Below are 24,146 nucleotides of genomic sequence, written 5' to 3' on the forward strand. Positions count from 1 at the left end.
GCAACCTTCCCCCTGACTCTGACTGCTGGCAAAAAAGCAGGGGAGAGAAAGGGAAAGAGAAATATACGCTCAGACAATCTGAGAGTTCTCGGAGACTCCTCTCACTTGACTCTTTCCTCCTCAGGAAGCCAAGTAAAGGGAAGAAAGCAAGAGCTTCTGCAAGCACCGAGGGCTAGAGCCGATGGCCTCTGGTTGCCACTAGAATCTTTTCAGGCTGGAGGAGGAGATCACAGGATGAATGCCACAGTCAGTAAGTGTCTTTTGTTTGCCCCCTTTGTTTGCTGTTGTGAAATTCCCACAAGTGGTGGTTTGGATTGAGCTTGTAGGAAAGCCGGTGGTATCTGATAAGTAACAGCCTGCTCTCTTGAACGGGCAAATCAGGTTTTGCAAACTCCTTTTTGAGTTAATAGACAAACAAAGGTTTCCAGATATGGCAAAACAACTGGTGACTTTTGGATTTCTAGACACGGGCCAGCACCAAGAGACTGCAGTGATGGGTGGGTGCTCCCTGAATGATTAGAGAGATAGTGGCTCTCTCGACAGAAGGCTCAGATCCCTGCATAGAGGTCAGGCTACACTGTATAGAGGGGTCTGGGCAGAGTCAAACCTGTGCCCTTTTCAGAAGTCTGTAAAGTAGAGCAGCTTTAGACAACACATCACGGAAAAAGAATGCATGGGTTGGACGCTGTCACTAAACCTTAAGCACTGCACAGCCTGAGAAACAGATGGTAATGTCTCCGGGCAACTAGTTTGTCCCATATCGAGAAATGGACTTGGCTGACCCAGGGGCAATTCTTGGCATCAGACACAGAGGTGGCTACCTAATTAGGCACTGCCTTTCAGGGCAGCACCCAGACTGTGGGAGGAGTGTGGCTGCAAGAAGAGGGTGGCCAGTCAGAAGGAATCCACAGTCCAGAGAGTGGACTGCCAGCTGGCTAGAGGACAAGAGGCTCACTCGAGCAAGGAATGAGGAGAATAGAGGGGAAGCCAAGCGGAGGCAGGGTAGAGAGATGGGAAGTGATCTGGGCAAAGGATAGCTCAGACAGACTTTCATTGGTGGCAGGTGCTTGGTGCTGCGGGATCTTTCACAATGTGTCCTAACCCTTGTGCGGAGCAACAGATTGTGGCTGCCTCACAGCATGGAAGCTGGGCATGCTCCTAATTACCTCAGGCATTGCTTAAGGAAGGCAGTCCTGGATGAGGCTCCCTCGCTAGAGCCCTGTCTCAATGGGCAAAAAAGGAGTAGCATGTTCCTAGCCAAATTAGTTGGCCATGTTGGAGCCTCGTTTCCCTGTAGGCTACAGCATGGCCAGCTCACAAGTCTTTCAGACATGCTGGTTTGCATCTCTTCAAGCCTGTTAGGCTAACTCAGTTGAGCTAATACATTGAGACAGGTCTTAGGGACAGGGGTAGAAGGCTAGCTCCATCTTTGCCCTATCTCAGACTAGAGAGAGGGGTGAAAGCCTCCTTCGGTAGCTTACCCCACCCTGGACTGTGATCTGAGCTCAACATGAGTAAGAGCACTACAGCAGTTTGCAAGCGTAGAGGTAGGGTGGGTTGGAGACAGGAGGAGGGAATGACATGTCCGGAGCGGGATCAGAGCAATCCTAGTTAATCCCAGTTAAATCAGGGGACCTGATTCTGCTCTCAGTCCAGCAGGTGTAAACAGGAGTAGCTCCAGTAAGGTCACTGGTGTTACACAGAGGTGAAACCAAGATCAGAGAGGAGACCTCCGCAGTCTGGGCTTGTAGCCATCTGAAGGGTTAATGGAGACCTCGATTTCTGAAAGACTCATTCATATTGCAGCTGTGCTGCATGAATCCTGCTGCTCCCTTGTGTAAATGCAGAGGCCATGGACTGAACATTACTCATCTCAGACTTATCTGTGGTGCTACCTAGCGCATGCAGACTAGTGCAGCTCTGTGACTGTTTGTGAGCCCAGCCATTCCCCTAGCCAGCCTGAGCCAGAGGTGCAGGAAGCAGCGGTACTGGGGGTGCTGCAGCACCCCCAGGTTTTGTGCCCGGCATCCCGGCCGCTGGCCCCATGCCCCCGCTGCCCAGGGTACCTGACACCGGCCCCGTGCCCCTGCCGCCCAGGGTCCTGGCCGCCAGGCCCGCTGCTGCCTGGGGACTCTGCTGTTGGACCCGGATCCCGCTCAGCTGCCAGCCCCGGGTGCTCGGCTGCTGGCCCCCGCATGCGGGATCCTGGCTAGCTGCCGGGCCCAGGTCCCAGCCACTGGGTCCACATGTGGGGTCCCGGCTGCCAGCCCCAGCTCTAGGGGGCGGTGAGGGGTGCGGACAGGGCAAAGGGGGGGGGTGCAGCTCAGCTCCCCCACTCCAAAAACTGTTCCAGCGCCACTGGCCTGAGCCTCTCCATGAAAAACATAAAGAGCCTCCTTTACAAAGCATGGCCTTGATTTGTGCCCAGGCAGTTCTGCATGCTCCCAAACACAGACACCCATCAGCCCAACAGGAAACCCTATCACCTGCATGTGGAAGTGATAACATTGGGGGATTAGTGCTGAAGAGTGTGCACCAATGTGTTCCTCCCCACAGACACACTAGATTATCAGAAATGCTTAGCGCCCAGCAGCTCCCTTCCGGGTCCTGAGCACGCTTGAAAATCTGATCAAAGGAGGCAAGGTACAGGCCCCTTTGAACATTAAACCCCAAAGGGAAACTGCTAATGAGAGGAGGGGAAAATGCGTAGTGTTCATTCTTGCTACTTTGGGATGCACAAGGCCAACATCACGTGTATTTATACTTTCTCCAAAGAGTTATTTTTTTCTGATTAGATTTTCATGACATTAGTTACTATCAGGTCCCTGTTTTTTGCTGGAGGACTCTTTGGAAGGCTGGAGTGGGACAGCAACATCACACTAAGCTGAAACCTGAGAGCGGATTGCCCAGCCTTTAGCTGCAGGGGAGGGGAGTCTGGGGATGCATCCATACCTACCTTATTGTAAAATACCTCATTCTGATTTTGAGTTGATCTGCTTCCAAAGCGAATTAGTTGATGCAGAATGAGATGCCAGATAATTTGTCAAAAAAAACAAACAAAAACCTTGTGTATGGATGCAAGGCAGTTTATCAGAAAACACCAAGTTAAATCCAAAATAACTTTCAAGAAGCCCTAAATCTTTGATGGTGCCATTATGGCAGGTAGACATGCCAGCTGGAAACATGCCACCACCAGAAGATACCTGATGTGATCTACCTGTTCATTTTACACACGCTCCACTCTAGCCACCCGTTGATCCAATACACAACAGGTTTGGGGAGTGGTTAGTTTAGCGGGTGCATTTACAGTCAACAAAGCCAAGTAAAACCATGGGGAGGGCGCCGGAGGGGAGGGCGGCTGGAGCCCTGGGAGGAGGGCGGCGAGCCCCAGCGGGGGCTCGGCTCTCCCCCCGGCGGCCAGAGCACCGGGGGCAGGGCGGCGAGCCCCGGCGGGGGCTCGGCTCTCCCCCCCACCCCGGCGGCCAGAGCGCCGGGGGCAGGGCGGCAAGAGGGCGGCGAGCCCCAGCTGGGGCTCGGCTCTCCCCCTGGCGGCCGGGGGGAGGGCGGCCAGAGCGCCGGGGGGAGGGCGGCGAGCCCGGCTGTGGCCCCGCTCTCCCCGGCGGCCGGAGCGCCACGCCGCCCCCCTCCAGGTGCCGCCCCAAGCACCAGCTTGGGTGCCTGGTGCCTGGAGCCGGCCCTGATCAGAACCCTTCAACTCTGAGGGTTTGGAATCTGAAACCCAATCCAAAATGTGCAGATAGCCCCTATCTCCGAAACAGGCTGAATCCTGTGTCGGAGAACTCTTGTGCTTTGGAGAAGGTGAAAGCTGAACCAGAGCCCAGGTCGGCGTGGCAGTAATACTTTGGTATCTAGCTCTGCTAACGGAACTGTGAACGGAGATGTTTCTCAAACAATGTTTTTCTCCGCTTCAGTACTGCTCCCTGATGCCCTTCTCTGCACTGTGTAATGGTGAATCCTTCTGCTGGCCAAGAATAGAATGAGTCACCCCGGAATGGAAGAATGATGAATCACCGCACGGTTAGGTTTGTGGACTGGGTTCTTTACCGCTGCCTTGCTCTCAGGAATAGCAGGAGTCTCAAATGGAACTTAGGGCTGGTCTCCCAAGTCAGTGCTTCATGCAGTCTCAGTTGAAAGTCAGCCAGGAAAGATTAGCTAGCAGTGATACGTGCCCTTTTAACAAATACTTTGTGGCCCAGCCTCCTCTAATGTTTGGCTCAGCTGTGTGGGAGGGACCCAGGTTTCAGGGTGGTAATGAAAGCCACAGCCAGGGAAGTTTTGTGTAAGTTTCTTACAGCCATTTTATTATGATGATTATTAAACTACTATTGGAGTAGAACCTAAGGACCTCACACAGGGAGCAGGGCCTCATTGCGCTAGGTGCTGTACAAGCAAACAGTAAGACAGTCCCGGCCCTTGACAGCTCACGCTCTAGCATTAGACAATATTCAGCAGAAGAATGAGCAGACAAGAGAGAAGGGGTAGAGGTCAGAAGAGGGCGAGGTAACAAGATAGCAGCGAAGATAGGGTGTAGTTGCGGTGGTCTCAGTGGTGTCAGTCTCCAGGCTGTGACATCAGGTGTAAAACAGTCCCTCAGCCTTGGCCCCAGAGGCCTCTCTTTATAGGATCAGTCTAAATTGCGCCTGACATCACCAGCGCCATAAGGATAAAATAGCGCCCAGAGCTCCAGGCAACACCCATTTGGGATGTGGAAACAGAAGCGCAGTTTGGACAGTGGCAGCGATAAAGTCAGTGAGGGAAACACGAGCTGAGTAACGCTGGCTCCTGCACACAGCACAAACACTGACAGGTTTGTTGGATGCCGGTCCCACTCACAATAGGCTCCTTGTGGCAGGCACTGTCAGTCTGTGAGGGCTTGTGCGCTGCCTGCCTCCAGCCCCTTCTCCTTTTGTTGCAGTGGAAAGCACAGCACAATGTGGGGTTTGCTAGTGAGGGGGACAAGAGACAAATGCAGACGCTCAGCGTTTCAGGGGCCTAGAAGTGGAGCCCATTTAACCAAGCTACAAACAGTGATGGTTAAAGCTCTAAGGTTCCTGAGCACCCATAACAAATGCAAAGCCCCATTCCAAGCTCTCCTGACACGCCAGGCAGCCTCTGAGGAGAAGCTGAATCGGGCGCAGGTAGGGATAGCAATGGGGAGATTTCCCGACGGGCAAAATTCAGCTCCGTGCGGAGGCCCAGCACAAGGCCTTAGCTGCCATTTATGCAAAGCAGCTGTCACAGAGAGTCTCACTTGCTATCTGAGCAAGAAGCAGTTCCCGAAGGGTGGGAGAGTTCCCGAAGGGTTGCACCGGGAGACCAATTGTAATAAACATGCCACAACATCATGGGCATAGTTGGGAGGGGGGGAGGGGGCGCAACAGGGGGGTGTTGTGCCCCCTTCCCCCAAACCACAGACAGGCGTGGAATCCCCCCCCACACACACACACACCCTGTTGGCCTGACTAGTGCTGCCCCCCAAAATCACGCCTATGCACAACATTACGAGGTACCTTCTCGCCATCCTGGATGTGCTGGCAGAAAAGGATTCAGGCAGTGGAGGGCACTGTCATTCCCGGGTCAGTATCCAGCCAGAGTGCCCAGAGCACAGAAAAATGAAGTGACATGCTGAGGGCTGAGCGGATCTGGCTCACCAGGGAGCCTGGCTGCAGGGAAAGGTCCGGCAGCCTAAGAGCTGGGACTGGTAAGCGAAGGGACAGTGGGGAGCCAGCCTAGTTGCTGGATGCTGGCCAGTGGCCGCTGTAGCCGGATACAGCACAGCGAGTGACATGTGACAGCAGGAGGGCAGTGTAAATATGCCCCACTGGGATCATAGACAAAAGGATTCAGGCTGGGGGCAGTCTGCAGGATAGGGTTCCTGGCCCCTGGGAGAGGGAGTGGGTGGAGTATCCCTGGCACGAGGAGCCCCATGGGATGCAGTGCCCCTGCCCTGAACTGGCCCCTAGGGGTTGAGTTAGGAATTGCTGGGTTGATCTTTTATTGTAATTGTTAAAGTCATTGTGGTGCGGGTATTTGCACCTTTAAGCAGCCCTGGAAAAAGAATGTGCTCTTATTCAAGGTGTATGAGTGCTACAGGGCCCCACCAAGGGCTGGAGCCTGGCCAGCCCAGCACTTGGAGCACCTGCTCTGCCTGCCTTTGAGCACGTGGTATGCACAACAGGCTACCCGGTGTGATTTCCAAAAATACATCACTTCCCATTCAGGCGTCTAAATAAAGGCCAGATAGTCACAGATAAACTCTGGCCCCCACTGTGGGCGCTGACCTCTTTTGAAAATTTCCATCCTGGAGGCGGCTCTGTAACCACAGCACTCTCAGTGACACGCAGCAATAGGGCTGGTTACCATACGGCCTTGGATTAAGTGGCGCCGAGGGCTGGTGGTGAATTTCCCTCCTCTGAATGTGTCTCGTGGTAGCTGGGATGTGAAGTCTAGTCTAGTCATTGTCTCTCGTTCCATCCTCTAGGCCCCCTTCATGAATTCCAGCAAGAACGTGGATTTGAAGATAATTATCATAGGAGCACTGGGGTAAGCAGACTTCTTCCTACTGGAGTCCAACAGTCCTGAGGGTTTGTTCTCATGAAGGCTAAATGAGTCCCACTCTAAGCCCCCTTTACACTGCTAGAATGATGTAGGTTGGCCTTAATGTAAATGAGAAAGTGGGACTTTATCTTCAATGGCTAAGGTTCTCCGATTTACTTTTCATGTATTTATAATCATCTCTAAGCTGCTGTGGAACACAGGGGAAATTAACAGCATTAAAAATAATCCATTAAAACATTAAGCCCTTAAATGTAGAGGTTCAAACTCCAATCTTCCTGTACTTACAGTATGGCACCCACCCACAAACCAAACTAGTTCACAGATCAGTTTGAAGCCTGGCTACATACAGGTTTCACACATCTAAGATGCATCCAAGACCAAGGCTAATTTCAGAGCATACTAGCGCAGATGAAAATGGCAAGGCTGAGTGGTTGGAGTTTGGTTCCCATCATGGAGTCATTATCCCATTAATAACAGGGTGTGGGAATCTGTGACTCTCCAGTCTTATTCTGTGCACCTGATTCTATAGTGCAACTCAGAAGTCCTGAGGCTAATGCATGTCCCTTTGTGTGCCTCTTCCTTTGTCCCAGGGTGGGGAAAACCTCCCTCCTGCACCAGTTTGTGCACAAGACATTCCATGAAGATTATCGGACTACTCTGGGAGCCAGTATCCTATCTAAGCACATCATGGTGGACAACACCCCCCTCAAACTGCAGGTGAGACACTTCCCTGTTTGGTCTCTGGCATCTATCCACTCAGAAGAAGCCTGTCTTTTGACCTGGTGTGTGTGCACAGCACCAGGCGACGTCCATTTAACAGAGGTCGGTGCACAAATAAGGGATCATTCAGGACCTGCTCCTGCTCCCTTTGAAATCAACGGTAACATTTTAACTGTTGCAGGCTTGTGCCTGATGTTCAGTGGTCCTGAGCACCCGTGGATTCTGCTGAAGTCAAGAGGAGCTGCAGGTGCTCAGCACCTGTGGAAACCAGGCCCTTGATAGCTAAATGGTGTACAGAGCAGCAGATAGTCTAAGGTCACAGTCAGCAGGTCACCATCTCCAGAGCATGGGGAGATGCGGGGAAGGGCTCTGCAGCAGCCCTGCCTCAGTTTCCCCTTCTCAGGACTCCTCAGTAAACGCCACAGCCTGGTTTGACCGCTGCAGTGCCTCGGCCCTTCACAAAAGCCCACCCCTTCTGGGGAAACAGAACTTAAAAACAAACAGAACACAAAATCTTTACCCTAATCTTAAACTAGGCCCAGCCTTTCTTTCCCAAGTGATTGGTCTTCTCCCCTCTCATTCTTCTGCCCACCCCTTTTCAGCCCTTCCCAGGCTCCTTTCCATCTCATCCCCACGCTGCTCTTCCCCAGACAGGCACCCCAGTCCTTCCTGCCTGGAGTCTTCCCAGGCCTCTGCCTATCTTATGCTCTAGCTCCTTGCAGCAATCTGCAGCCATCTGCACTTCCCTTTTCTCCTCAGGCCTCTGAGGTAAATAAGGTAGAAGCCAGTTTGAGTCACATGACCTGCTTCATTTCCCCCACCTGGGGAGGAGAGTTGGCTGTGTCACAGGTGGGGCTGAAGCCCATCACCCTTTAAAGGGCCAGTTACCCCATAACAGTCAATTAATGTTGTGCGTTCCTGCCCTTCTCCCCCATTAGATCTGGGACACCGGGGGTCAGGAGCGGTTCCGATCCATGGTGTCGACGTTCTATAAGGGCTCGGATGGCTGTATGCTGGCCTTCGACGTCACAGACCTGGAGTCCTTCGAGTCCTTGGATGATTGGAGAGAGGACTTCCTGGAGAAGATAATCCCCACAGAGCAGGGCTTCCCCATGGTGGTGCTGGGAAATAAAATCGACTTAAATGAACGGCAGGTAAGGAGGGAGCTTGGTCCCAGTTAAGGGCTCAGAAGAATCGGCCATGGAGGGTGGGAGGGATAGGGCTAGATTTCTATGACTAAATTTCATAGCGTTCTGGTGGTGCCTCCGGGTCAGGGTTGGAGCACACTGGGGAAACTCGCCCTCCTTCTGCCTGTCCAGCTTCTGGGAATGACACAGGACTCCAGCCTCCTGTCAATCACACACCGTTCACCAGCAGCAAATTCAATTAAAAATTTATAACCCATCACAAGCCCCACTTGAAGCCTAAATTCCCAGAAGTGGCTAATGCTGTTGGGTGCCCAACTGTAGATGCCTTAAAGGAGTCTGATCTCCAAAAAGGGCTGAGCTCCCACCCTCTGAAAATCAGGCCCCTTCTGTGTGTTTCCGGTTGGGCTTCCCAAAATTAAGGCACCTGGAACAAGTGGTTCCCTTTAGAAGCTATAGGGTTTTCTTACTATAGCTGGAGTATTTAGTCTGGCACAGGCCGAGTTTACAATTCACCAGCAAACCAGAAATTCCTGTCTGGAAGCGAGGGAAGGGAAATCATTATTAATAATTAATAAAACCCCTCAGCGGTAGCTCAACAGTTAGATTCCAGAAGATTCCCTCCCCAGAAGGCTGAAAGAAATCTCCTTCACTTAACGCCCCACCAAGCCCTCCTGTGACCTTGCTGAAGGAGGGACATGCTCCAGCCCAGGCTCTTTAAGAAGATCAGTGTCCTCGAAGAGCAATGAGCCAAATGTTCTGCTACCGAGCACTGTGTGCCTGATGGTACAATGCTCCGCACTTGCCAACACTTGGCCCTGTAGTCAAGAGACCACGCTGGGTTGCCAGCATGCACTGAGATCCTCATTCTGAAACCACGCTGGAGGCTCCCGTTGGCTTCAATGGGCATTGAGTGCGCTCCACACCATCCCAACATTTGCTCTCAGTGGCTGTAGAATGAAAAGCCCAAGGAGAAGCCCAGGGGTCTCTGAGCATATGGCTACCATCAGGACCGGCGAATACCCCACGCACTGGACTTGGTCACCTCCTTAAGGGCTGCAAATGAATAACATGACCACATCCCCTTCTCTTCTCCCAGGTGTCCAAGGAGACAGCTTCATTCTGGTGCAAAGAAAAGGACATCCCGTATTTTGAAGTCAGTGCCAAGAACGATATCAACGTAGTGCAGGCCTTTGAGACGCTCGCAAGGCAGGCCCTGTCGAGGGTGAGTAGCGGTGCTGGCCATGTGCCCTTGTGAGCTCTAGAGCCCTGATGTGGGACTTGAGAGACCTGGGTTCTGTTCCTGGCTCTGCTGCTAGTCTGCCAGGTGACCTTGAGCGAGTCATGTCCCTGCCCTGTGCCTCAGTTTCCCCACCTGTAAAATGAAGATAATGATACTGGTTTCCTTTGTAAAGTGCTTTGAGATTCACTGATGAAAAGTACCATTTAGGAGCTAGAATGATTATTGTTATTTTCATCATTTGGGCCAGAAGTCTCATGGAAACAGCTGGTGAGAATCTGGTGCCATTTAAGCTAAAACCCAAACCCTGGCCTGAATTTGCCCTTGGATTTAAATCCTAAACTTCACCTTATACCTAAGTGAGGATTCAGACTGGACGTTGACCAGTTCTCATGATTTTTTTTTATCTTTTCCAATAATTTTAGTCAAAAATGCAAATTTATCATTCATCATTTATTTCTGAAATATTTTCAGGACTTAATTTTAATTATTTTCAGCACTTAATTTTAATTTTAAATAATGTTTTAAAAATCCATCTTGCAACCACTCGGATGAAAAAATTCAGTGTTGAATATTTCTCATGTAAAAAAATATTGGGCAATAAACAAGGAGATAAATGTTTTCCTAAATAACATTGATAAAAATAATTCTAAAAGCTAATGAAACAAGAAATATTTTGCGGTTTTGAAAAACCTTTGCCAAAGTGTTGTTTTAATTTTTCGACCAATCATAAGGGATTCCAGAAAGTGTAGCCAGTATAGCTATGTAAACTGTGCCCTCTACTGGTCATCTCAGTGAAATCAATAGAGGAGGGAAAGCATCGGGCTTGAAAGCCAGTCATTCAGAAGCCGTCCTCCATTTTAAGACAGCAATTTTGCATCTGCAAGTATTTGCTGGTACAACCTGAGGTCAGTTACATGTTTAACCAGAGTACCCAGACGGTGCCCAGAAATCAAACAGCTCGACATGAAAATGGCACACATTGTGCCTGAATTTATTTAAATCTACAAAACTGCAGGCAAAAAATGTGATGGGCCCTTTCAAAATATGGCCCTTTTCCTAGGTCGGAATTAGTATTTAAATAAGAGGAGGAGTCATGATTAAAGTAAATGGTCTGCTCAGAAGAGAGGACTGGTATCAAACTAAACTCTACAGTCTTAAAATGGAGTTAACTTAAACCTGCAACATTTGCAGTGAAATGTTGCTAAGTCATCTCCATTGGAAAGGTGTGGTGTCTATTGCCTGTGGATGTATGTACAATACTACGATAGGTAGAGCATATTACTCTCTCTAACCACAAGGGTCACTGTCCCATCTGTGCAGAAGGTTCAGTAGAGTGATGTAAATGAGAGTGTTTTCATTCCACATGGGGTCGTGCAAACGTTTTTGTGATTTTGGTCCCATATTCTTAGTGAACCAATATTGTAACTCAGACTGAATCTCAGATGAAGCTGCCAGGCTTTCTGCAATTCTGTTCTGTTCAGAGTCATACACCTTGCCCATCACTGTGGTGCCTGAAAGCATTAAGCAGCCTGACTAGCATCTGTTGCGCGTGGTTCTTTCTTTTTGCCTAATTTTCATCCCAAATCATGAATCAGTCTGAGATCACTCAAATTTCAGCTCAAAACTCAGTCCCAGGTTCCTGGAGATTTATCCCCAGTTCTTCAAAAAGTTTGTGACCCTCAGGGAAACTCGGGTTGGTAAGAAACCTGAAATCGGGTGATTTCCCTCGGGGAAGTTTAGGATTCAGGGATTGTAGTAAAGCAAGTCCTTTTTTAAAAGCAAACCCAAGCCACTTTTATTTCCTCTTGTCTTTTTTCCAGTACCAAGAGATGCTCGAGAACTATTTAACAGACTCCATCAAGCTCACTCCTGACGACCAGCCCAAGAAGAAATGCTGCTGAATGAGACCTTTGGAGACACCTGACATCATGTCTCTGAGTCCTCGCTCGGCACCGAAATCGCTGAACCGACTCCATTCACTTCCGGTTTTGTGTTCAGCCACAGGAGATGACCACAGTGATCCGGTTCCACATTGCACAGCCAAGCTGACAAATCTCGTGACATTTACCGAGTGCAGAGAAGAGACTGACCTTTTCTCTAAATGCCTAGATTGGACTAACGCAGCCAGGTGCGGTCGGGACCCTTGTTGCTTCATTAACCTTCTAACCACGCATTTCAAAGCCTTGCACCAGCCTTCTAAACCTGGCTCTGTGCAGTCAGTGCTGAGTCCAGGTGGCCCAGCTACCTTCCCAGGGCTGTGGCTGGCTCAGTGACCTCACTCACCTGCTATCTCTCTGCTCTAGTTACACCTGTTGACACGCAGGCAGGTCACAGTGGATTAGTGGCTCACCCTCTGGCACTTGACCAGGCATTCCCAACACACGCCTGAATTGACAGTGCTAGGCAAGGCAGGGCTGTGCTGTCACTGCCCTGCAGGCTGGGCCTCCCTAGAGAATGTAATCTCAGTCCCCGCTGTTTGAACGCAAAACAGAGACATTTGTTCGCCAGATACCCAGTGTTTAAACTAACACCCTCACAGTCTGCACTTGATATTAAACAGGCGTAAGCTACTTATCCCCAAGGGAGGGAAGGGTGGATGGTCTAGTGGTCAAAGCACAGGCCTGAGAGCCCGGAGCTTCTACATTCTAATCCCAGCACTGACACACATTGCCCTAGGCATAACCTTTCTGTGCCTTAGTTTCTCCCCACCTGTAAAATGGTAGGGGGGCGTGATAACTCTCTCTCACCCAGAGATGAGGTTGTTTGTAAAGCACTTTGACAATGAGCTGGGCTGTGTTGTTTTATTGGCAGGGTGTTTTTTAAAGGAATACTTTTAAAGGGAGGCAGTGGGGCCTACTGGCTAGAGCGCTAGACTGGGTCACAGGAGACCTGGGTCCTATTTCCAGCTCATCTGCTAGTCTGCTGGGTGACCTTTGGTAAGTCACTTCACCTCCCCGTGCCGCAGTAGCCCCATCTGTAAAATGGGGATAATGATGAAACGTGCTAGGTAAGAGCTAGGCATGATTACTATTTTATTAATCACTGAACAAAGGGAGGCATGGATCAGATTTTGACACAAGCAAGGGGATTGAGCAGAACTCGAAAAGGGAAAGTGAAGGAAAAGCGAAATTTTGGGATCTGTGCAGATCTGTGACTGTCCTGAAGGGTCTCCCTGCTCAAGTGCCTGGATTTCTATCTCCACCTGGGAATGATGCCCAATTTCCTGCTTTTATTGCCCTGTGGGGTTCGGATTCATCTTTGGGTGTTAAAGACACAAGGGCTGGACTAAGCTGTGCCCGTAATGTGAAACTGACACATGAATTTAGGATTTTCAGTGATCCCAGGACAGGAGTAGTGGGAGGGAAAGCAGCACATTCCTACCTCTCGAAGGTGGTTCGTGGCACTTTTAGTTGGTGGCTGTGAGCAGCAGAAGCAGCTGCCACGTGGAACTTGGCCAACGCTTGCGGAATTGGTGAAACCTGGGTTAACACAGCAGTGAGGCTCACCGGAAGCCAAGCCGCAGGCTGGGGCCAGAGGGCACAGCAGTGTATCAATGCTGTTTCCATGCAGTTTGGCTTTGACTGTGGAAATCTCATCCAGCCATGAAGCCCAGAGGAGCGGTGGACCCCTTCCTGTACACCCTGCCGTGGGCTGTGATCTCTTCGCATACACTCGGATATGGGCTGAGCCATGGGCCAGGATCCCTTCGCGTACACCCTGGCATGGGCCGCGATCCCTTTGCAAACACCCTGACATGGGTCGCGCTGCTGAAGGTCTTTGGCCCAGTGTGCTCAAAGCTACCTTAGAGAAATGTTTCTGCGTTCAGAGATGACCACAAAAGCCCCGTTAATTTAAAATCATTCCAGCAAAAGTAAAAAGTTTACTCTGAAATGCTGGGCGTGTGCATCTTCTTTGTGTGTGGCTCTAAATGAGAGGATGTCCTGGGTGGGTTCCCTGGGAGAAGCAAATTTCACAGCAGTCCTGTGCGGGGGAATAAGGCAAGCTGGACTGGCACTTCCTCGGAGCGTTTAGTCCAGCTCTGAAGTGTCAGTGTTGGTGGAGAAGTAGATCCTACTGGAGGGGTGGGGAATCCCCTTCTTCCACCCCCAGGAGCTGCAAGGATCCGTTTCTGAAGCCCCTCAATCTTTGCTGCAGAACTTCTTTCGGTTTCACATTTCAAACGTGTCTAGCTCCTGCCTCTCTCTCTGAACCGGGAGTCACATAAGCCATAGGCCTGGAAGAACCTCCTGGGTCCTGGAGTCCAGTCTCGGGCTGTCTCAGGCCACCGTGACGCACAATCCTATTGTTGTTATTATTTGTATTCCAGCAGTCCCTAGAGACCAGGTCCCAGAAGGCGCTGCGCCAGGCACTGTACAAACATCTAACAGAGTCCTTGCACCGGAAAGCTTATGATCTAAATGAGTTCCGAGCCCCTCCTGCAGATCACAATGACATTCCAGAGAAATTCCAGGATTTTTCTCTGGGACCATCGCTATTTTCCCAGCAGAAATTTCTTTGACCAAACACCAGTTTTGCAAAGCACAGACAACAACAAATGGGGATGGAAGGAGTTTGGAATGGACGTAAGGGTCTAACTGATCACCACATTTGGGGTCAGGAAGGAATTTTCCCTCAGGTCAGATTGTCAGGCAGAGATCCAGGGTCGTCCCCCCCGCTCCTCCCCCTCCCGGTCATCTGCAGCCTGGGGCATGGGTCACTTGCTAGTTTGAACTAGAGTAAATGGTGGAATCTCTATAGCTTGAAGTCTTAAAATGTATGAAAGATCTGTATATGGGCCTGTCATTCTGCCTTTGGGCACAAGAGGTCGTCAGTACAGTGTGAAGAAAACTTCTATTGTATAGCCTCCATACCAGCTTTGTAGAATCACAGAAATGTAGGATTGGAAGGGACCTCGACAGGTCATCTACCATTGTCCTGCACTGAGCAGGGCTAAGTATTCCCTAGACCAGGGATCCGCAACCTTTCAGAAGTGGCGTGCCAAGTCTTCATTTATTCATTCTGATTTAAGGTTTCGCGTGCCAGTAATACATGTTAACATTTTTAGAAGGTCTCTTTCTATGTCTTTAATATATAACTAAACTATTGTTGTATGTAAAGTAAATAAGGTTTTAAAACTGTTTAAGAAGCTTCATTTAAAATTAAATAAAAATGCAGAGGCCCTCGGACCGGTGGCCAGGACCCGGGCAGTGTGAGTGCCACTGAAAATCAGCTCACGTGCTGCCTTTGGCACGCATGCCATAGGTTGCCTACCCCTGCCCTAGACTGTCCCAGACATGTGTTTGTGCAACCTGTTCTTAAAAACTTCTAATGCAGAGGTGGCCAACCTGAGCCTGAGAAGGAGCCAGAATTTATCAATGTACATTGCCAAAGAGACACAGTAATATGTCAGCAGCCCCCCATCAGCTCCCCCACCCACTTGCAGCCCCGCCGATCAGCACCTCCCCCTCCCTGCCCACACCTCCCAATCAGCTGTTTCGTGGCATGCAGGAGGCTCTGGGGGGAGGGGGAGGACCGAGGGCATGGCAGGCTCAGGGGAGGGGGGGGGAAGGGGTGGAGTGGGGGCAGAGCCTGTGGCAGAGCCAGGGGTTGAGCAGTGAGCACCTCCTGGCACATTGGAAAGTTGGCGCCTGTAGCTCCAGCCCCGGAGTCGGTGCCTATACAAGGAGCCGCATATTAACTTCTGAAAAGCTGCATGTGGCTCTGGAGCCATAGGTTGGCCACCCCTGTTCTAATGATAGAGATTCCACAACTTCCCAGGACCTTCATACCTTATACTTTTTCATAAACGTCCTTAATTGCAAATTCATTCCTACCCAATACATACTCTCTTTGGCTCACCTTAAGCAACCTTCAATTCCCAGAATGGTGACAAAGGAACTCTGTGCATAATCTCATTCCTAAAATCTGCCTGAATAACTGCTCTTTCTCCCTGAAATATAATGCCATTCTGTACACACAAACTGTCTCTTTTCTGAAAGAATGGTGTTATCTCGTTAGGTAATTGGTATTTTGTCGCTGGCCATCGTTGTAGGATTATGCATTTCAATGTCTACAGCATTCTATCTTGCTCTGTACCTCTGTATTTCTCTCAGCCTTTCTTCTGAGATAGGTAAGTCCTGTACCATATTTATTGTCTCCACCTCTGGCCCTTCCTTGTTGGGTTCTGGCAGGTATCCATGGCTTAAGATGTCTACCAACACCTAATCTTTCCCTGGGCAATACTTGATCTATACGGTGTACCTCTGCAGTCAGATCATCATCTGCTGTAAGTGCTTTGGTGCACTGAGTAATGGCTTTCTCCAAATGCCTTTGAGAGGTTTATGGTCAGATTGTATGTCCATGGTGAGACCATAGCTGGATTGGTGAATTTTTTCCATTCCAAAGAGTATTGCTAATACCTCTTTTTCAATTTGAACATGGCCCTTCTCTGTCACGGACAATGCTTTGCTTGCAAATGAAACTGGTAATCCCCCTTGCAACATGGTAGCCCCCAGGCCCTAATCAGCTATATCGCATTGCAGTATTAGGAGCTCCTCTGTGTTGTAATATTTCAAAATAGGAGCCTTCCCAGTCATCTCTTTTACTGTCCTGAATGTTTGCTCATGTTGGTCCTTCCACGCCCATAAGATGTCTCGATGTATCAGCTGTCTCAAGATCTCTCATTTCTCAGACAGATTGTTGCAAAACTGTGCTAAATAATTGATCATTCCCATGAATATCTGGACTCCTTTAACGTCACTGGGTCTTGGCATTTCTCTGTCCTCACTTTCTCTGGATCTACTTTCAGTCCTTTGGAGATCAACATATATCCACTGTATGGCACCTTGGTTACTTTCAACCTGAGCTTGTCTAAGTTCAATTTAATATTCTTCTTTCTGCATCTCTGAAAAAACTGTAGTAATTTGTAGTCACGATCTTGTTGTGCTTGTTCTGTTTTATCACCCTCTCACACTATCAGCACATCATCTGCTATTGTCCGCATTCCATCAGGCCCTTTAACACTTGGTCAATCTGCTCTGGAATAGCTCTGATTCCAGACTGATTCCCACTGCATCCTTACTCATCAGTATCTCCCAAGTGGAGTTGTGATGGCTGTCAAGTAACTGGAATCTTCATCCAATCTGACAAGCCAGAATTAATTTTTTCCATTGAACACTGTAATGACTCTTGCTTTAGACAGATCTGGTAATATGTCCTCAATTGTAGGCAGAGGGAAATGGTTCCATTTCAAAGCTTTCTCTAAAGCAGAGGGGGGCAAACTACCACCCGCGGGCCACATCCGGCCCGCAGGACCTTCCCTCTGGTCCCTGAGCTCCTGCCAGGGAATGGGGTCAGGACAGGCTTGCGGAGGAGCCAGCCCAACTCCCCGGCAGCACGGTGAGCGGGGCAGAGGCTAGCCCCTGCGCCTCCCCCCCCCCCCGCCTCCCTCGCAGTCACAGTGCCTGGGGAGTGTGGCTGCAACTCCGGCCGGGCGGCACGTTATAGCGCCACCAGACCTGGTGCTCCAGGGCGGTGCGGTCAGGAGGTGGGGATCTGGGGGAGTTCCGGGGGGATTGCAGGGGGGCGGTCAAGGGGCCTGGGCCCTGCTGCTGGGGACAAGGGAAGAGCAAGCCAGGGCCCCCCTCCACCCCCAGCATGCTTGGCCCCTGTCCCCAGCAGCCGAGCCCAGACAGGGAGCGAGCCCTGCCCGACTGCCAGGGAAAGCAGCCAGACGACAGGGGAAACGCACAGGGAAAGGACTGAGCCCCTCTTTCCCCCACCCCATAGATAGCATGGGGCAGGGAAAGCAGGGAGGGTTGGATAGGGGGCGGGGCCCCCAGGGGGCAGTCAGGGTGTGGGGAGCAGGGGAGATTGGATAGGGGCGGGGGTCCCAGGGGGATCGTCATGGGGAAGAGAGTAGAGGTGTTTGGATAGGATGCGGGAGTCACGGGGGCAGTCAGGGGTGGGGAGCAGGGGAGGGTTGGATGGGGGTGGAGGTTCTGGGGGGCTAGATGGGGGCGGGAGCCAGGCCACGCCTCGCTGTTTGGGGAGGCATAGCCTCCCCCAGCCTTTCCTACCTGGCCCTCCATACAATTTCTGTACCCGATGTGACCCTAGGGCCAAAAAGTTTTCCCACTCCTGCTCTAAAGGCTTTGAATCTATGCATAGTCTCAGGCTAGGTCTACACTACCCGCCTGAATCGGCGGGTAGAAATCGATCTCTCGGGGATCGAATTATCGCGTCTTGTCGGGACGCGACGCTCTTACTCCACCAGCGGAGGTAGGAGTAAGCGCCGTCGACGGGGAGCTGCTGAGGTCGATTTTGCCGCCGTCCTCACAGCGGGGTAAGTCGGCTCCGATACGTCGAATTCAGCTGAATTTGCGTATCTTAAATCGACCCCCCCGGTAGTGAAGACCTGCCCTCAGTTTTCCGGACAGCTTTTTTACCACCACAAGACAGTTCATCCAGTCTGTGCTCTTCTCTACAGGTTGTATAATTCCATGATTCTGCAGTTCACTTTTCAGTGGCTGTAGTCACAGGCGCCAGCTTCCTCTGGGCCCCAGGGGTTCTCAACCCCCCGCTCTGCCCCAGGCCCCGCCCCCACACCGCTTCTTCCTGCCCCCACTCCATCCCACCCTGCCTCTTCCTGCCCAGTTCTGCCCCCTCCCCCAAAAGCACCTCGTCCCCACTTCCCCCCTCCCCCAGCACCTCCTGAGCACCACAGAACAGTTGATCGTGGTGGGCAGGAGGCGCTGGAGTTGATTGGCAGGGCCGCCGGCAGGCGGGAGGTGCTGGGAGCTGGCTGCCGGTGAGTGCTAAGCACCCACTAATTTTTTTCTGTGGGTGCTCCAGCCCTAAGGTCTCCTTGCGCTGGGTTTACCATCTGTTTGGTCACTTGCATAAAGTCCTTCTACCCACTGTTGCTCTCTTCAGTTACTGTGTGTACCTTGGATTTGTTTTTCTTCTCTCTGGACAAACACTTGGCTGCAAAATGATTAAATTTGTCACAGATCTGGCCTTTCCCCCCCATATTCCAGACACTTTTCTTTCTGACTTACATGTTTTCTCCCATAGTATTTGCATGTGTCTATACCATTGTCATCTACTGATGTATCTGGTTTGGATTTCTCTTTCTTACAGTCTGCTGACTGCCCTGCCAGGGTTCTGATCCTCTCTTTGGATAGCTCCGACGCCCTGAATATCACCAAGCTTTTCCCCAAAGTTAAGTCAGCTTCCCTCTGCAACCGCTCTCACTTGCGAGTCTCGTGTCCCATACACTATCTGGTCTCTTATCAGTGAATCTTTAATATTTCCAAAATTCCAACTGACTGGTAGCACTTTTAAACGGGTGCTGTCCTCATCTACATCCTCCCCGGCTGCTTGATCCCAAGTAAAGAAATTATATCATTCCACCATTTCTGTCTTCCTGGGGTTACAGTGAGTATCAAAACAGACCATTATTGCTTCTAAAGTGCATTGAGCTTGGGGAATTGCTGCGCACAGGGTCTTATTTATCGCTTTTCTCCAATCAGGTGACAAAGGAGTTTTATTTTCACAGCATCCTCTTTATCTGCCATAGCCGTTCTACACAGAGGTTAAATTCCTCTTTCCAGCTCTTCCAGGCCTGAGCTAACTTCTTAGCTTCCAGGTTTCATGTCCCTGAAGGCTTCAGCCCCTCCATTTTTCTGTTATCAGCCTTGTCTTGCAAACAAGCTGTGCACTCACAGGCGCATTCTGTTTGCTGCAGTGCAGCTCTGAACGGTCTCTCCTGCTCTCTAGGACTTGATTATTACCACGTTTTATGCTTCATTGTGTCTGGCTCTTCTGACATGTAACATCTCACTCTGACACAGGGTTAATTAACAAATTCCAGCTTTGGTGTGGCTGCCTACAACATGGCTTTTTCGGCCTCATGGCTTCTCAGACAGTTCCCCCGGAGGCCTGGCTTCCAAACAGTTCCCCCCAGGCAATGGTATGCTGCCTGACAGTGTCCACTAGCTCTTTCCTATTGTTACCCTGGCTGTGAAACGCTCACAGAGCCCAGGCACTTGGGCCAGGGTGTTCCCAGAGCTCTGGCTTATAGGGCAGCTACAGTCACAACTCTGTAAAAATCCCCTGGTGGGATCCATGGTTGGCCTCTCGCTGTGACAACTGCAGATTTTATGGGCTCAGCTTACAAGCCAAATGGAGGGAGAGTGGGAATTGCCTCTTACTATGGAAAAACTCACAGGGGGGGCCTGGCGCTTCCCCCAGAATAGCGAGGGGTGGGGAAGTAGGTGCAGGGACTTGCTTCCTGCAGATCATCTTGGGGATTCTGCCCCCAGGGCTGGTGGATACCCTGAGATCAGGTGGGATGGATGCACAGTGTGAAGACTCTGTACCTCTGCACTACTCCTGCTTCCCTCCCTGCCCCCCACCACCCCAGCTTCAGTTCTGTTGGTGACACATGAGCCAAAATAGACCCCGACGTGCTCTCCCATTGCTGCATGGGCTCCACAGGGCTGATGGGAGGAAAGGCTTGGGCGGGTATCGTTCGAGGAAGCAGATGGAGGGGGCAAGGTGTCATATAAGCAGTGGGCTGAGGGCATACTGACCCCTAGGCAGCAGAAGTGTGGACGGTGTGTCCATGATTCTCCAGACGGACATAGCAGCTGCCACACCCGGGCCTGTGTGGGGAGGATTCCCACCCCTGACAACTGTGCTTGAACTCAGCCTGTTTACTAGGGGGCTGAGCCAGCGAGAGGAGTTGCAGGCAGATGAGAGGGGAAGCCCAAAATATTTTGGCTAATATTTCTCCTCTGAGCTCTGATTTTATCTTTTCCCTCTGTCCTAAAACCGCAGGGACAGTGAGTGGCACCTGTCCAGCTGTTTCCGAGCAGCGTGTGTGTTATCTCAGCCCTACGTGGCTAACGGGAGGCAGGGCTTCACGTAATGGGGCCAGAGGCTAAAATCTCTCCCTTAGTTCATTGCAAGTTGCACCTGGGCCAGTTATCTCCTCCTTATAATAGCCCTGCGATAGGCTGCATGGTATGATACAGCCAAGTCACCGTGTTTCTAAATATATCACTCCAGTGCATTAGGGTTGGCAAGTTTACAGTATGGAGGTTAAGTGCTGCTGCGAGTGTCAATATTGTGTCGAACTACACCTCTGCGCTGGCTGCTCCTAATGCAGGCAGCGGATGGGAACCCGATCTGGTTTGTGCCGACTAGCTGTCATTTGGACACTAAAAACCGTACCAAATCAAACAAACCAAACCAATTAAACGGCCACTCCTTGCTTCCTTCTGTGCTTCAGGGAAAACTGCTGGCCACACCTAGATCTCACAAGAGAACAAACCCCGATTAGATGCCGTGATCAGAGACCAGCCTGAGCCGTAAACTTGGCTCTGGCTCAGAACCTGGATCAATCCTTTCCCAACGGGAACGGGCATTCTGAGGAATGTGTCATGCCACCTGATGGCCCTCAAAAGTTGCTGCTTTCTCAGCCAGACTGATTGAAGCAGCCAGAATCAAAACGGACCAGAGCATATAGAATCTAGAGCCCTTGTGAGCTGATGAGGACTAATTTGTGTGTGCAGAATGCATTGGTTGCCAATTGGTAACTGACTCAGAAAGAAAGACAGAAAGACAGAAAGAAAGAACATCTATAAATGTGGGATTTCTTGCCCTTCCTCTGAAGCAGTTAGTGCTGGCCGCTGGCAGAGAGGATACTGTACTAGACTGACCTCAGATCCTCAGTTCCTGTGAGAAGCAAAGGCTAGAGTACACATAATGGTCCAAATTCATCCATGATGTAGGTCCATTTAAATCAATGGGTTTATGCCAGGGATGAATCTGACTCTCCTTGCCTTGCGTAGTAAGTTCTCGGGCTGGAGAAACATAAGTAGCATCTTATCACTTTAACACTAGGGCTGGGCAGATCACACCAGCTTTTCCACGGCAAATCTCCCAGTGCGGGGTTGGAATTGAGTTCACCCTGGTTTGTGGGAGGAGATTCTGAATGACCATTTTCTCATTTAAATCCACAGAGGCTTTCTAGCTGTCTCCCTGATGTTCTTTGTTTTGTGCTTAAAATTCTTCTCCCTCCCTGTCCCCACCCCCAGCCGGGCTCCTGAGATCCAGAGGAGCAGGAGATGGGAATGAGGAAAGGAATTCTGGATTTCCCAAGAAGGAGAGGACCTGGGTTAGTTGTTTGTTTGGTGTTGTTCTTCCTTTGCTTTATTCCATGTGAATTTCCTGCTGGTGGTAGGCACCAGCCTAACACCCCTGGAGACTAGAGTCCTCTGTTTCTGTACAGGATGGGTATGGCATGGGCAAGATTTTCCTCCACACTGCCCCATCCTACCAGAGTGCCTCGCCCGTGCCCTAGAGGGATCTCCTCTAGAGTCATGCACCTAGAAGTAGGGAAAAACTGCTGCAAACAATTCGTTGACCCAGGGCGACAGGCAGACAGAAGCAATGCCTTGCTGCTGCTGCTGTTAAATGGAAGAAACAATGGGGCAGATCCGCAGCTAGTGTAACTTGGGGCAGGTCCATTGACTGGAGTGAAGCTAGGCCAACTAACACCGGATGAAGATCTGGCCCACAGAGAGTCCCAGGACCAACTTCTGATCCCACAATGGGCAAAATGCCTATATTAGTTTGACAGGAGCAGGAATTGGCTTTTAGTGACCAGGTGCCTGATTTGCAGAAAGATATTGGGGGCCAGTGTGTGTGCAGGAGGGGAATAAACACAAAATAACTCCAAACAATTCAGGATGGTCTAATACAGAATCATTACATTAGAGTCAAAGGTGACCGGTAGAGTCAAATCTAGTCTATTCACCACTGGAGCCAGGAATAGATGGACCCCTGCCGTGATCCAACCTGACATGTCCCGTGTTCCTATGTTAATTCTGCAGAGTTTTGTCCAGTCCAATTTCAAATGACTCAAGTGACCGGCCTCCTACCTCTTCCCTTGGGAAACTATTCCCTAGTCGAACTGCTCTTCCCGTTCATACACAGTTCCCTGCTAGTCAGCCCTGATTCCCCTTTCTTTCATTTCATCCCATCACCCCTAGTTCCATCCACTTGGACCACCTTCCTTGCTGCTTACCTTTCCCTTCCAATAGCTGAAGATGTTTATCATAAACTTGCTTAGTCACTGTTTGGCCAGCGAAGCCGATCTTAAGGAGAAGTATTTGACTCTGTTGCAGAATTTGTTGAGCCAGGGCTTCACGATCGCTCTGAGCTGTGGCACTGTTTGCCCAGCGAGGTGAGCTGTTGTTAACAGGACTCTCTGAGAGTGTTTGACCGTAGGAAACGCCGTTCTTTTCAAGTGCACCGTGAATTTCAGGGAGGAGCTCTAGACCCAGGTACGCTGCAGTAGCTATGTGCACTGTTAAGTGAGAAAGCAGAGTGGAAAACACGGCTTTTCACGAGTTCACACTATTGTGTCCTACCTAAGGGGGAGCCTTCAATTAATAAACAACCGGCCTGATTCTCTTTTAGAGCAAGGCCATTTTAAATCACTTCGGCAACGTAACAGGCCTTGGAGAGTTTATGTCCACTTGAAGGCTTCTTTATGCTGCCACAGTGCTGGTATAAAGTGGGGCTAAGTGTAAAAGAGACTCAGGCCCAATGGATCAGACTCTCCATTGCACCAGTAAAATGCTTACCAAAGCATGTGTAAAATGCTGCCAGGGCAGAATGGGAGTGTTTTATACCCACTTTGCCCTGGTGTAAGTGATTAGGCCTGGTGTAGAGCAATGCAGAATTAGCATCTGTGATTTAGCATTAAGGCAGCTTTAGTCAATGCATCAGGCCCAGACGAATATCTGTGTGGGACACAGTACACATTCCCCAGCTGGCCTGTCCCTACGTGCTGTGGGTTTTGTGTAAAACCACGGTATGGCAAAGTTGCTGCCTCAGTACACACACTCCCACCCCCACCTGGCTGGCTGTGGCATTACAGTGCCCTTGCCTCAGTTTCCCCCACTGTCCTTTGGCCATGAGAATGTCCTGGCCCTCCAGCCAGACCAATATGCAGAGTCCTGCCCCTTCCAGAACCACAGAGTCCTTTATCAAAGCCCAACAGAAATCCATAAGTCAACTGAGTCTTCAGCCCCAGCTGGGCAGGCCAAGTCTTCCTCACCACTATAGTCTTTCCCCACACCTCCGGCTCCTGGGCCTCACACAGCCCCTCTGTCCAGGGGCGGGCACATTCTTCCCCTGACTTGGTTCCTTACGGCAAGGGTTCACTCGAACACTAACATCAGCCCGCACTGCTCCAGTCTCCAGCTAAACTCAACCTGTCTCGCACAGCAGCCCACTGTTCCCAAAACACAAGCCTCCACCACACGTGCTAACTGAAGTCAATGGTGCTGCAATGGTTTACACCAGCTGCGGATCTGGCCCTTCTATATTGCACACCGGGATGTAAGTTTGCTGGTAACATTGCTAGGCCAGGTGTCCAGGTC

At 50.6% G+C, this 24,146-nt stretch overlaps 1 protein-coding gene across 2 annotated transcripts; it reads left to right on the forward strand.

Annotated features, from left to right (window-relative positions):
- Positions 1–207: 207 nt before the first annotated feature.
- LOC113407145 (ras-related protein Rab-7b-like) lies at positions 208–12,239 on the forward strand. Of its 2 annotated transcripts, XM_026655238.1 has the most exons (7): positions 210–250; positions 3,933–4,043; positions 6,503–6,564; positions 7,170–7,296; positions 8,238–8,453; positions 9,544–9,669; positions 11,508–12,239. In XM_026655238.1, exons 3-7 carry the CDS (start codon positions 6,512–6,514, stop codon positions 11,586–11,588), a joined length of 603 nt encoding a protein of 200 aa, XP_026511023.1. In that variant the 5' UTR covers positions 210–250; positions 3,933–4,043; positions 6,503–6,511; the 3' UTR covers positions 11,589–12,239. The 2 variants fall into 2 exon arrangements, with proteins under 2 accessions (XP_026511022.1, XP_026511023.1); XM_026655237.1 differs by lacking the exon at positions 3,933–4,043 and having other exon boundaries at positions 208–250.
- The last annotated feature ends 11,907 nt before the right edge of the window (positions 12,240–24,146 follow it).

Source organism: Terrapene carolina, unplaced genomic scaffold (genome assembly GCF_002925995.2).
Source record: "Terrapene carolina triunguis isolate 2854851 unplaced genomic scaffold, T_m_triunguis-2.0 Scaffold199, whole genome shotgun sequence".
Taxonomy (NCBI): Eukaryota; Metazoa; Chordata; order Testudines; family Emydidae; genus Terrapene; species Terrapene triunguis.

Coding starts and splice junctions, on each gene's coding strand:
- LOC113407145 (XM_026655237.1), top strand. Junction 6,565..7,169: donor ATTATCATAGGAGCACTGGG/GTAAGCAGACTT, acceptor CCTTTGTCCCAG/GGTGGGGAAAACCTCCCTCC. Junction 9,670..11,507: donor CAAGGCAGGCCCTGTCGAGG/GTGAGTAGCGGT, acceptor TCTTTTTTCCAG/TACCAAGAGATGCTCGAGAA.